Here is a 14,134-nt window from a genome sequence, read left to right as displayed (position 1 = left end):
TAGCATATATATACCTGCCCCTGGAAATTTCCACTACCTGCGTCTGACGAAGTGGGTATTCACCCACGAAAGCTCACGCTCCAAAACGTCTGTTAGTCTATAAGATGCCACAGGATTCTCTGCTGCTTTTACAGATCCAGACTAACACGGCTATCCCTCTGATACCTGTTCAACAAAACACTTAATCATATACATAGACCCAACTGAAGTTAGTAGGACTCATTGCTTAAGTGCTTTCCTGAATTGGCACCCTTGACAAATGCTATGAAAATTTCTGATAAGTGGGTTTAGAGTGCAGTTTGCAAAATGCTGTAAGATACCCAAACAACTTGCTGAGTGGAAAATTCTTTATTCTGTCCCAGCAACAGCAAACAGCACAGAGGCAGGTATATAACAGAACTCCTGCTTCTCCTCAAAGCCCACCTCTTTGGAACTAAGGTAACTGATTATACCTTTTATCACATTCTGAAACCTGACCAGGGCCCCAGTTGTGCCAGTGTTTGCACATGTGAGTCTCTTTACTAATACCAGTTGCCTTGACTTCTAAATTTTGAAATTAATTAAAAAAATATGAAAAATTTCAGTGAAGTTTTTGGAAGTGTTACCCCTTGGTTTGTAACCGGCTATTGAGCTGGTCAAAGTTTTTCAGATGTTGACCCACTCCTTCTCAGAAAAGACATTTTCCCTTTGTTTTTCAATTACATTAATGCATTTGTGTAAATCTTTGAAGGATTAGCTGTAGAGTGGTAAAACTAGTTTGAATCTAGTTCAATTGATTCGCTTGAAAGGCTGCCATAAAAAAGATGGAATAAAGTTGTTCTGTCTTGCCACAAAGGGCAGGACAAGAGGCAATGGCTTCAAAGTGCCATTTAGCAGATTTAGATTAAATCTCAGGAAAAACTTCCTAACTGTAGAACAATGGAACAGACTGCCTTGGGACGGTGTGGAAGCTTCTTCACTGGAGATTTTCAAAAGGAGGCTGGATAGCCATTTGTCTTGTGTCTAAAAAAAACATCCAAATCCTGCATCTTGGCAGGGGGTTAGCTTAGATGACCCTTATGGGCTCTTCTAACTCTACAATTCTATGTTTCTTTGTCCTTCCATATCCATATCCCTCTTCCTCACTCCATCAAGGAAGGCCAGTTTTTACCTGTCCCTCTTTAGTTTCAAGATCTTTACTCATCTCCCAAATAGCATTTTCAAGACAGGCTTTTAGTTAGCAGGTATCAGGCTTTCCTTCCAGTCTTAACAGTGGACAACAACAACAAAAGTGTGAATTCTGTCCACTCTGAAAATCAAACAGCTATGGAAGTAGAAGTTACATAGATTTGAAGGGCTTAGCCATAAGTTTAGTACAATATCATACATTAGAAGAAGAAGAAGAAAATATTCGCTGAAAATAATATAGGAACTAAACCCTTCTCCATTGCACATATGAAGGTACAGCTGTCACATATGTTCTAAAATGGATATTTATTTAAAAATAGAGATGCCCCTAGCCACAATGTTCAATTCCATTTCTGAAATGAATACCCTGCACCCCCAATATTTTGTATGTGTTGATCCTGTCTTCTACTTTAAATGCCTCTCTCTTTAAAATGTTTGCTATGAATTGATGATTATGCCCTGAGACAAACACCATTTCTTTTTGATTTTAAAGAAATTGCGAAGAATTACACTTTAAAATCCAAACTATTGCTGCCATTGCTTCCACATGGAAAATAACAATGGGTTAAAACATTGAATGGATCAGAGGCTGGGTTTGGTTTGGAGAAGAATCTGAAATTTTAGAAGCTTTTATAAAGTCTGACATAACATTTAATGGCTGTTCCATCCTCTGTACAATGTGATTATTCCCCTTGTGGTCCTGATGAATCTTCTCCCTTTTCCACAGTACATTGTAGCTTACATTGAGTTGTTGTCTGAGGATGGAGGCTTGGTGGCATTCTAACTTGCACTGTACTGAGGGTTCACCGGATGATTTGCTACTCTTCTTGTTTGCCTGGGGGCTTAGACAGTGAGCATGTTCTCCCCACTCCCCCCAAAAAAGTCATCTCATTTTACTTGCCCCCATAGTCCAGCGAGGAATTATTCTCCAACCCACTGGAAAGGGCAAGCTCAGGGTTTCCTTTTGTCCCTGGAGCATTGTGAAGAATTGCAGAGGCAAGACCTCCTTGAAAAGTGCCCTAATAAGAGGAGGGGCAGCACCGGCATATCTGGGTTTGGATGGAGGAGGAGGGAAGAATTAATGAATGTCCCCAATATGCAATCTGTCTGCCAAATTCTGACATCCTTACTCAGTTTTTAACCAAAGCTGTGTATGAAACCAGTAGGAATTTTGTCCGAGTAAGCAGCAAGTAATAGCTGCCTGAGCATATCAGGATTTGGGCCTGTGACTTATCAAAAAATGTTGTGATTCACTATGGAATTTCCCTAAAACACGACAAGGCAATACTTCTGCCGTGTTAAAGAAGAGTCCAGGGGCTCTGACCTGACAGTACAAAAACTGGAGACTTCTTTTAACAGATAGACTTACTCTAAAATTACATACATCATGTTTGTGGCTACACCGTTTATGGAGAAGCTTACAGTCATGATGTAGCAATTTTCTCCTCTTTAAAAGAATAATGCTTTGCACTTTATATCTTGAAAGCCCCATACAAGCATTAATTAATAATAATGACACCCTTAAGTAGTATGTAACTCTTATTAGGCTAGTTTTATAGCTGAGGAAACAAAGGGTAGAGATGAAATTATTTGCACAAGGCCTCAGAGTGACTCAGGGATTAGAATTCCAGAGGACTTTGTTCTCAGTCCAGGGTTTAGTCAACTAGACCAATTTTACCCAGCAGAGTAATCGTGCTGCCCATGTACTTTAGTTGAGAAGCAAAGTGTAATTTAGACTTAGAGCTGATCAGAAAATAGGGATTGGTTTCTGAAGAAAATTATAATAACTTTTCCAACTTTTCAGTGAAATATCAAATACCAAAATATTTTGGTGTTCAGGGATTCAGTTTTTCCACAAAAGTTTCCCCAGAAAGCAACGATTTTTCATAAAAAAGGCTCTAGTCAAAACCTCGATTTTCCATGAAAAACAGTTAGATGGAAAATTGTCAACAGCTCTTACTTACAGTATCCTCTGTTTTTCATGACATTTTATGTGATGGCAGACTGCATCCAACAGCTTATAATGCAGATTCATTGTCTCTGAATTAGGAAGAGCTGCTAAGGCTAGTAGTCATAAAGGAGGCATTTCTGGATGAACTCTGAGGAATTTGCAGTCCAGATCCAGATCTGAATTTTTGGGGTTCAGGATTACAGTTGGTCAGGAATTTTCCATCTGTTTTATTTTAAATGGAAAATGCAGTTGCTACAAAATCAAAAATTTCTGTGAAAATTTTTGATTGTTGCCTAATTTTTTTGATTTTTCATCTGGAAAATCTAAATTAAACATTTCATTTTGTGTTAGGTTAACCTGAATCAAAACATTTTGGTTTGTGAAACCAAATCAAAACATTTCATTTCAGATCAATTGCACATTAATCTATGTTTGCCTGAGCTGCCACAGTGCCTGTGGGAGTTGTAGTCCAGCCAGGGAGCCTAACCCATAGAGGAGAATAGGGGCACAAGGCACCTGAACTACAGCTCCCATGAGACATTGCTGCAGCTCAAAGAGCACAGATTAATTGCAGAACCATCATAAAAAGAAATATTTTGAGGTTCAACATACCAAAATGAAACATTTTGATTCAGGAATACTGAAACATTTAATTTTGATCAGAAATATAAAAATGAAACATTTCAACAATTCTGAATCTAAATGTTTCAGAACTTTGCATTCCACTGTTTTTGATATTTTGGCATTGTCTTGAGTTGGCAAGAAAATATCAGAATTTCCTGCAGGATAGAGATGCCAGTTTTTAACCAGCTTCACTTGGGACCATCTTTAGTTTGACGAGATTAGTCACTTTAGTAATTCAGTTAAACAAGATTTATTATGAGCTAACGTCGTTGAGGTATTTTTAAGGCTCCCATCACCATATATCTAGGCATTAACACACACTATTTTAGTATCATTAAGGACAGTGTCTGAGGTGGGACTAGAACTCAAGGTATCTCGCTTCTAATTACAAGAAAGGGGTGCATTTTTGGCACATATATATATATATATATATATATGCAATATACAACGAAAAGGAAGTTATAGATATTAAGCATTATCTGGTGGGAACATATAGCATTAAGTGGAAGCATGTGAATGCATTCAAATGCTCTGTTTTCAGTTATTCAGTACTTTCTGAAAAATACATCAGTTGGGAAAGTCTAAGCAAGACTGATTAATAGATCAACTATTTTTTAGTACATAGGGTTGGGAGGACAGGGAACAATTTATTTCCATATTACAAGAAACATCATTGCAATGTTTTGTTGTTTTTCTAGTTGTTTGTTAACAGCTCTATGGGTGCAGTGAATGAGGGTGAATAGTCGGATTTTGGCTTGGAATTTCTTCTCACCAAGAAGAAGACACTTCTCTGAAAACACTTTGAGTGCTTCAGAAAAGATTGGTTTTGTTTTGACCAAGCTATTAGTGTTTGAAAATCCCATGTTTTCTGCTTGCCCAGCACATTTTGCAAGAGGGTTTTCACCAAGCAGCACGAAAGCTGGAGTAAACATCTGCCACCACATTGGCTGGATAGCAGACCAACATTTAAAACATTCCCCAAAACCTAATTTGGATGGGAAAAGCCATCAATAGATTGTGCCTTGCTCCCATCTCTAAGAAACACTCTCACCTCAATCTGGTTTAGGTGTGGGACTAGGCAGAGGAGTTTTCAGCCCAAATGATCCCTTTCTTCCACTTGGCTGAAGTCCATCCCCTTGAACAAGGGTTCTTTTATGGACTTCACTCAAGTGAAAGAAAGGGATCAGTTGGGCTGAAAACTCCTCTGCCTAGTCCTGCACCTAAACTTGACTGAGGTGAGGGGAGCTTGTGAGGGTGTTTCTTAGAGATGAGAGCAGGGCACAGTCTACTTATGGCTTTTCCCACCCAAATTAGGTTTTGGGGGGTGTTTTAAAATGTTGGTGTGCTACCCAGCCAATGTGGTGGCAGGAGATGTTTACTCCAGCTTTCATGTTGCTTGGTGTCACTTGAAAATTGTTGCCAGACGTGCAGGATCAACTCATATCCTGTGCTAGGACACTGGGGAATGTATTAAGCCTCCTTCCTGAGAATAGTCTGGCAATTCCTTCTGGCATGAGGACAGGCATTGGGGTATATGATGGCTATCTAAGTTGAAAGCACCATCCTTTTACTACAGAACAGCTTCTGGGTTAGTTTAAACCACTCCCAACCCAACCCCCCCATGAGCATATTACAGTTGAGTTATTCTAATTTATATGTTTAGGGACAGATCCTCAGTTGGTGTGAATTGGTGTAGCTCTGAAGGCAAATACAGCTACTGCAGTTAATGCCAACTAAGGATGGTTGCTTGTTCCCAGAACCTCCGCTAACTCTCTCTTTCTTTGAATCATAAGCCACGTGGAATAAAAATTTCAATCCAAAGTACACTAAAGAGGATGACTTCTTTGTGGATGGAAACACAGTTGTTAAAGTCCCTATGATGTTCCGGATGGGCATGTGCAAACGCGCCTATGATGCCCAGCTGTCTAGCACCGTGGTGCAAATGGATTATAAGGAAGAAAGCATTAAAGCATATTTTATTCTGCCTGATGAAGGACAAATGAGGAAGTTGGAGAACGGCTTGTCATGTGAAAGTCTGACTAAATGGAGAAAATTACTTTCAGAAAGGTAAAATCTTTCAGCTCTCAATTCTGGTGGTAGGCAGTCCCTTTAGATCAAGAGTGTCAGATAAATTCATGGGGAAGGCTGATTGTATTTTTAACTATGATCCCCTGGCTGTGGTACAGCATTAGAATTAATGTGCTACCCTCAGTGAGGTTAATGCATGAAGATCAAGACTAGAATATGGCCTTTATGTAGTTAACTTTTTTAGTTATTTTCCAGGGCTTGTCTACACATATAGGACTGCACTGATGCAGCTGCACCACTGTAGTGTAGTGAAGACGCTATCTATGCCAAAGGGAGAGCTTTTCCTGTCAGTGTAGGTACTCTACCTCACCAAGAGGTGGTAGCTATATTGATGGGAGAAGCCCTCCTGTCGACATAGCACAGTCTACATCAGAAGTTCAGTCAGTATAACTGTGTAGCTCAGGGGTGTGGATTTTCCACACCCCTGAGTGATATAGTTACACTGACATAAGTCTGTAGTGTAGACCAAGCCTAGGACATGTTATCTGTTCAATATCCTATTGTCACATTCCGTATCACTCAATGTGGAAAATCTGTTTCCCTTTAGGACCACTGCATTTTGTTTCTTTTGCTTTCCTATGTGCCTTTCTCTGTAGTCTGTTGTTCTCCCTTTATCTCATTTTTTCCCCTTTTGCATTTCCCTCCCTGTGGCAGCTTTTGTTTCAGGCTGCTGGCAGACCCAAGAAGATGGCATTTCATTTATTATATTCATGTTACATTATCTTTGCAACCATGAGAGCTAGAATTTTAACTCACTTTGAAAGGGGCAAATTTAGGTTCCAGTGCAGAAAATGTGCTTGGCTTCTTGCATGTTTACAGTGAGACTGCTAATGTGCATAAAATTAAGCATGTGCCTGTTGGCGGACCCAGGGCCTTTCATTCTGGAGAGTAAGAATGTCCACATAAATGCACCAAGGAGGCTGAATGCTTAACAACACTGCCTTAGATTACCAAACTCCAGCTTTAAGACAAGGAAATGAATTAAATTAAATACACAGTTTACAATTCTTTACGTTGACTAGCTGGCAGAGCTTTTTGAAACATGGCAACTCTTTTTCACAAAAACTTTCACTGAAACGTGAACTATTTTTCATTGAAACTTCAAAAATGTAAAAATTTAATCTAGCTCCACCAACAGGAGGATCCTCGTGAAACTGGTGCTGGTACAATTTTTATAGTGGGGGTGCAGAAACCATGTATTTGGGTTGTTATTTTACTACTTCAAGCCAGGAGGTGCAGCAACACCCCCCACACTGCTAGTTTCAGCCCCAATGCTCATGATTGTTTTTAAAATCAGTACTGGGCAATGAAACAACTTAACCAAAATGTCAATGGTGTTATCTCTGTCAAATAAACATGAATTGTGCAAAGAGGAGCTGCCTTAGTATTGGCAGACAAAGAACTAAGCAAAATGTTCTTACCTTTTCCAAAACTGGAATAATCTACTTATAAAGCAGCAGTGGAGTTCTATGGTTTGTAGTATAGAAAGACCTCATTATTAGAGACCCCAATGAGCTGGCTTTGTGTGGACATGTTCACTCACTGAAATTCACTGGAGCTTGGCACTCATGCAAACCGAGGACCAGTAAACCTCTTTGGAGAGAAAAAAGAGTCTTCAAAGCAGTTGGTTTGGTCCATTTTGCATCTTTGGGAGGGTGTAATAAATCCGTTCACTCCCTAAATCAAACCCACTTAAGGGCCTCCAGGGGAGTAGGCTACCTACCTATTTTTCTGTTTAGCAGTAATCCAGTTGGAACTTCTTGGGTCCTGTTCTCTTTTTGGCACCTTCACGTCAATCTGCAGCCTGATGCCTCACACCCCACTGCAGTAGTGAAGACAGCTTCCAAGGGGAGGTCATTTGACTTTCATAAACCTAGCTGAGTTATGCCTGGTTTCAGTGAAGAACTTTTGCACAGTCCAGTTCAATGTACACCTCTACCCTGATATAACGTGACTCGATATAACACAAATTCAGATATAACGCAGTAAAGCAGTGCTCTGGGGGCGGGGGAGGAGGCTGCGCACTCTGGTGGATCAAAGCAAGTTCAATATAACGCGGTTTCACCTATAATGCGGTAAGATTTTTTGGCTCCCAAGGACAGCATTATATCAGGGTAGAGGTGTTTCTGGTCTGAATAAATATAGGGAGATAACGTAGAATTGCATGCAGCTGGCAGCAGTGTACTTCAGGCCATTTCAGTAGGTTACATTCAGGGAAGAAGGGGTTGCCCTATGGTTAAATCTCAGGACTAGAGATTCAGGAGCTCAGGATTCTATTCCTGGATCAGACACCAAGTTTCTGTGTGATCTTGGTCAAGTCACTTGACCTCTGTGTGCCTCAGTTTCCCACCCGCAAAATGGGTTGATGCCACTCACAGGGATATTGTGAGAAGTGTTCATTACTGTTGAGATTAGAGTGACCGGACATCCTGATATTAGAGGCTTTGTTACTGGCAACTATTATCTCCCTGCCCCCATCCTGATTTTTAACACTTGCTATCTGGTCACCCCATTGAGATTGTTGGACAAAAGGTATAGAAGCACAGAGTGTTACCCTTATGTATAGCAAGGTCCCTGTTTAACATGTGGGTAATTTGTTGTGTGTCCCAGTGTCTACTCCTCTCTTCCTGAGGCTGTGTGAGCTGTATTCTTCTTTCTCCTCATATTAGCAGTAGATGGGGACAGGTGGAATGAGTTATTCTATATAATGGCAGGATAAAAATGGCCCACGACAGTTGCATCATTAATAGGGAAGCAGTCAGCACCTTCTGCTGGAAAAAAACAGGAAAAGGGAAGACATCAGCAATCAGGAAAGAGTCTATTGCACCTCCACTAGCACTATTAGCTAATAACAATCCTAGCATCTAACTTAAGACATGTTCTCACGTGCTATCAAACGGCTAGTGCTTCTCACTGTAGATGCTAGAACTAACTCCAGAAAAACTAGAGACAGTGGGACAGTGAGAAAAAATGCACCAGAAATACTGAGCGTTGACTAGTTTTACAGAAAGCACTGAAGTATTCATTTTCCATTAAATTGACTAAATCTTACATAGAGCCAACAATATGATTTATGAACTAGACAGATATGCTTTGTTGTTAGCTTTTTCCTAAATAAATTAGGTACCACACATTCTTCTGCTGTCTTTGGAATTTGTTTTATTTGTTTTCCTCCCACAGGTTTAATTTAATTGTTAGGCTAAGGCCAGCATTTTCAAAAGGGACTCATGAATTTGGGTGCCTTGCTTTTTTGGGTGTCCAGCTACAGACACCTTACAAGAGATTGATTTTCAGAGGGTGAATGCTCAGCACTTTCTGAAAATCAGGCACAAAATCACTAGTTGCTTTTGAAAATCTTGGCTTAAGAGCCTTAAGGAGGAAAATTTCCCTAAAAATGGGAATACAGTACAACCTTAGATATCTTAAGGCAATATACCAGTAATAGAAGCTTAGAAGATGGTCCAGCAGGCTCTGAAGTTTGATTCTGTTTTTAAAGCCTGCTGGACAGTTCTCCTGATTATGGACATTGAGATGAGCTGTCCTGAGGGTTGACCCATAGTCCTTTGAAGTCAACGAGAATCTTCCCATTGACTTCAGTGGCTGTCACTGAATCAGGTTCTCGATGGGGCAGATAAGAAATCTCCTGGAGGATGGGGAGGAAAAAAAAGCTGCATGAAGGTATAATCCAGATGCACTTGTCAAATTCAGGAGCACAGCGTCATTGTATTTAGCAATATTACTTAGAGCTGTCCTGAAACTGTCTGTCTGTATTAGATCCTTATAGGTCCCATTACCATAGTCTCTGAGCACCTCCCAGACCTCAGTGTATTTATCCTTACCACACCCATGTGAGGCAGAGCAGTGCTATTATATCTAATTAACCGATAGGGAGCTAAGGCACAGAGATTCTAAGTGACAGGGAATAGCACCTTAGCTATAAGCCATCCTTCCTCCAAGTCCAATACCACTTATCAGAAACCACCTGTTCCCCACCTGAGGAAATCTGTCATGGGTCTTCAGTCAAATCTTCTCTATGGGCTAGTGGAAACAATGCAAACAAATTTTTCAGTAATCACCACAGCATGTTATGTTGTCAGGAATGAGTCTGCCCTGCACTGTGACATCTGATTGAAATGTTTTACCATTTTCTTGCATTTCTCTTTGGACAGTTCAACCAATTTATATCTGCCAAGATTCTCTGTTCATGGAAGATTTGACTTAAAACAAATTCTTTATAGACTGGGCATCAGAAATGTATTCAGTAATGAAGCTGACCTGTCTGGAATTACTGGGCAGCCTGGGCACAAAATTTCAGAGGTAAGTTAGGTTTCTTTCTATTAAAAGGATCCATGGTAACTGATATCTTTACAAATGTTTCCTAGGGGAAACCCACATAAAAGGGCTTTGCTCTGTATGAAAAGCAGGGACTGAGGGATGGAATATTCAGCCCAAACTAGCTAGGTTGCTTGTGCAGTTGTATATGCTGTAACTTGCTGTGATACAACATTTTTGGCCCAGCAGAGTTTTACAGTGCATGGGGCCACTTTACTTACTGCACACTTGAGCAAATCTCTTTCTCCCTTCCCCCACTTCTCAGAGAAGACCCTACGGCCATCTTCCCCTTGTTATGAAAGGGTACAAAGTGCTGTTTTTCAGAGCTTCCATTGCTTCTGCATAGCTGCCTTTGCCCCTCCCATTATTAAAAACACCGGGTTCAATTCTGTAAGGTGCTACGAACAGCTGGGCAAAAAACAGGTTCTTTGGTTTACTGGCAATTCTGAAGTTTGCCAGTAAAATCAGGGGAAAAACATCATTTCAGGTCAAACTCACAGCAACATTTTTGAGAAAGCAAGAAGTGAGAAATAATTGTTCTGGTTTGACTGAAACATTTCATTCAACCAGATATGAAATCTTTTGTTTTCCTTTACAGCATTTTAATTAAAAAATATGAAAGGGGATTTTGAAACAAAAGCCATTTTGAATTGAAAAAATCAAAACATTTTGATTTTTGATTTTTTTTAGAAAATCTTTTTAAACACACACAATTTGTCAAACTGGGCATGCATTTTCAAACTATTTCAGTGTCACCAAATTTGCATTTTTCACTGAAAAAAGTTTTGGTCCAAAAATTTCTCCCAGTTAGAGAAGCACCCTTAGCTCCTGTTAGCTTCAGTACCAGCCCCTTGCAGACCATTACAGTTCAACCCATGTTCAGTCCATTTGGACTGTCAGTTTGAGAGCCTTACAATTATACTCTATGTGCAGGGTACATTCCATTAGTTAACACTGAACTCCTGTTAAAAAACAATGCAGAAACCCTGAACCACCCACAAATGAACAGATGTAATCTAATGAATCCAGGTCTATAAATGTGTTTCAGTGTGGTAAGGACCAGCTTGTGCCCTTTTCTGCCCCAAAGCCATTTTATCTATGCAACTTCTGATGCTGTTAACATACAAGACATATGCAAGGAAAACAATCTGTACCCCTCAAATCTATTTTCTTTCTACTCTTGATTTTTCTCACTTGTGAACTATTACTCCACTATATAAATTTGCCAAACAACTGGGTGTAATTCTGCTTTCATATTGGTTTTACACTAGTGTAACCCCACTGACTTCAGTGAAGTTGCTCCTGATTTGCATAGGGGTAAGTGGGAGGAAAATCAGGGGCAGTGCTTGCAATAGTAGTATGAAATAGTGACTATGAGAATGGCTTCTTTTAAGGATGGGTGATTTTGATTAGTGCAGATCACCAATTTTTCTTGCTGGATTTGCAGTAGCCCTTTTGGTTTGTGGGGTTCACTCACACCTGTTGCTCATTCTTTAGCAGTTATTTCTCTCAGCACTTTTGGTTTAAAAACAATCAAGCTCATATTCAGAAACCTGCTTGCAGTCCACACCCAGAACGGTGATGTTTGTTGATTTCCTTGTAGGCTATCCATCAGGCCATGGTGAATGTGGATGAGAATGGCACTGAAGCTTCAGCAGCCTCTACTATGGAAATAGTGCCAATGTCTGTGCCTGTTACCATTATATTCAACAGACCCTTCAAGATGGTAGTAGTTAAAGATGGTGCCATACTCTTTATGGGCAAAATCTCAAACCCTGTAGAACAATAGTTACTAAAGTTCTGTATGCATTAACTATGAGTAACTTATCACCACTGTTAAATAAAGAAACATTTTGATCTAATCAGCGTAGAGATGGCTTTAGAGGCCACCTTTTCCCTTGTAGTGTTGTATATTTTCCTTCACAACTGAGACCTTTAATAGATTTTAAATCACCATCACTACAGATTCGTTTGAGTTTGCATTTAAAAACAAAGAAAAGAAAAGACATTCGAGTTCAGGCAGAACTGTCAGCAGAAGTGAAAAGAGAAAATCCTTTGTAATGCTGCAAGCAGCAAAACATTTTCTGGAAAATGAGGATCAGAAAAGATGTCGAGACCCCTCCTGTCCACCTCCTCACCGTGCACATTACATCTGTTTTGCATGCTCACTGACTGCCAAATTAGTCCGTTACACTTCTTTACCATTTACATCCATTTTCTTACCAACCTGAGGGCTCAGTCTAGCAGATACCTATTAATAAATGTAGTGCTTACTACCCTGAGTGGCCCCATTTCTGTCAATGAGTCTGATAAATCATTGCCCTGTAGCCCCTTTGTGCCACCCAGGCGGATGAAAAGGGATCATAGAGAAGACGTAAGGTCTCCCTGGTGAAGAACACTGACACCTCTGTATTGACCATTTTAGGGCAGGACAGAGGCATGGCAGGACTGGGCCAGAGGAAGGAAGCGGCAGTACAGGAATGGGAGGAGGTGTGACCAGAGTAGAACTGTGCCCCAGCAATTCTACATCCTTGAAGTGGCCTCTGTGTGGCACTGAATCAAAGTTCAGTTTAGGTCAGCCCTGTGCCGGGGCCCAAGTCGAGTTTTGGAAGCTTCCAAATAGGGAAAATGGCTTGTGTTTCCCCAATGTCCCCGAGTCAATATTTTTGACAGTATAGGATGAATCTCACCCAGAGGAACCACTCAAGGCAGTAAACATCACTCCAGTAGTAAATGTTTGCAGGATCCATCACTTACAGCCTATCTGTAACTTACACTGCATATTACATAACTACACGTTTTGGTTGTGGTGTCTTGAAGTGGGCCCTGCCTGTTCCCAGATTGTACCTTCACAGAATATCTGCACTCAGCTCAACACCTGCTTTATATTTTAATATAGTCACAGTTGTATAGGATTTCTCTTTAGTGTTAGGAAACAAAGGATTCCAAGATCATTTATACTACAGATGCTTATTTATATATTTTTCTTACCTAAATTTTACCTTCATACCATTTTACTCTTTTTTCTAGATCTATCAGTATTTTTTCTCCGATATTCATAATGATGGTATATTTTCTGACCTCTAGTGGCAGAAGAGGTAAATTACTGAGTGATTCTGTTAATGGGTATTCTGTGTTATGATTTCCAGTCTTTATGTTTGACCTTGAAATATACAGACAAGTTATTATGTTAGAGAAATGAAAATTAATAAACATGAAATTTAAAAGTTTTTAATTGTACTATGTGATTTCTACAGAACAGGAATTAAACAAATGATGCAGTCTAGCTAATCCCAGCATCAACCAGCGTTATATCTATGTGCTAGTTAAGATCTCCATAGGGAGGTCTCTACTGGACTTTCTAGAAGCCTCTGATCTTTCTCATGTATGTATATATTGGTACCCTTTTTGGCCCTAGTGGTTAGCCAATGTTTAGGGTCTTGCGGATTGCTTTCATTAGGAGAAGTTACTGATGATAGATATTTCTTTGATGCAATCCTTGTTATTTATAAAGAATGTACATAAACTCCTGTTTCTCCAAACATAGCAGTAAGCAAACAACAGGAGGCAGTTTCTTTGCTCACAGTTCTAAGCCTCTGTTCAGTTAGCACTCTGCCCAAAAAGTTCTCTCTTGACTTTCTCTAAAGACCATGATACCAATGCTGTTCTTGCTGTCCAGGGGCGGCTCCAGACCCCAGCGCGCCAAGCACGTGTTTGGGGTGCGGGGGGCGCTCTGCCAGTTGCCTGGAGGGCGGCAGGCTGCTCTGATGGACCTCCCGCAGGCATGCCTGAGGAGGGTCCACTGGTCCCGCGGCTCTGGTGGAGCATCCGCAGGCACCTAGGAGCAAATTTACAAACTTTTGAAATCTGGTGTTACTATCTGCACCTAGCTAGATACAACACCCTGGACTGAGAATGCTCCTCTTGCATTCTTCTTCCTGGGTTCTGTCAAACCGTGTTGTACCATAGAGA

At 40.4% G+C, this 14,134-nt stretch overlaps 1 protein-coding gene across 1 annotated transcript in view; it reads left to right on the top strand.

Annotated features, from left to right (window-relative positions):
* LOC116826266 (alpha-1-antitrypsin-like) overlaps positions 1–13,331 on the top strand; it is a 45,764-nt gene extending 32,433 nt beyond the window's left edge. Inside the window, 3 exon segments of the mRNA XM_032782902.2 lie at positions 5,536–5,809; positions 10,000–10,147; positions 11,766–13,331. Coding sequence (XP_032638793.1) covers positions 5,536–5,809; positions 10,000–10,147; positions 11,766–11,951 — 608 coding nt within the window. The 3' untranslated portion in view covers positions 11,952–13,331.
* The last annotated feature ends 803 nt before the right edge of the window (positions 13,332–14,134 follow it).

This window comes from Chelonoidis abingdonii, chromosome 4, assembly GCF_003597395.2.
Source record: "Chelonoidis abingdonii isolate Lonesome George chromosome 4, CheloAbing_2.0, whole genome shotgun sequence".
Lineage (NCBI taxonomy): Eukaryota > Metazoa > Chordata > Testudines > Testudinidae > Chelonoidis > Chelonoidis abingdonii.
This window is presented reverse-complemented; position numbering and strand designations above follow the sequence as displayed.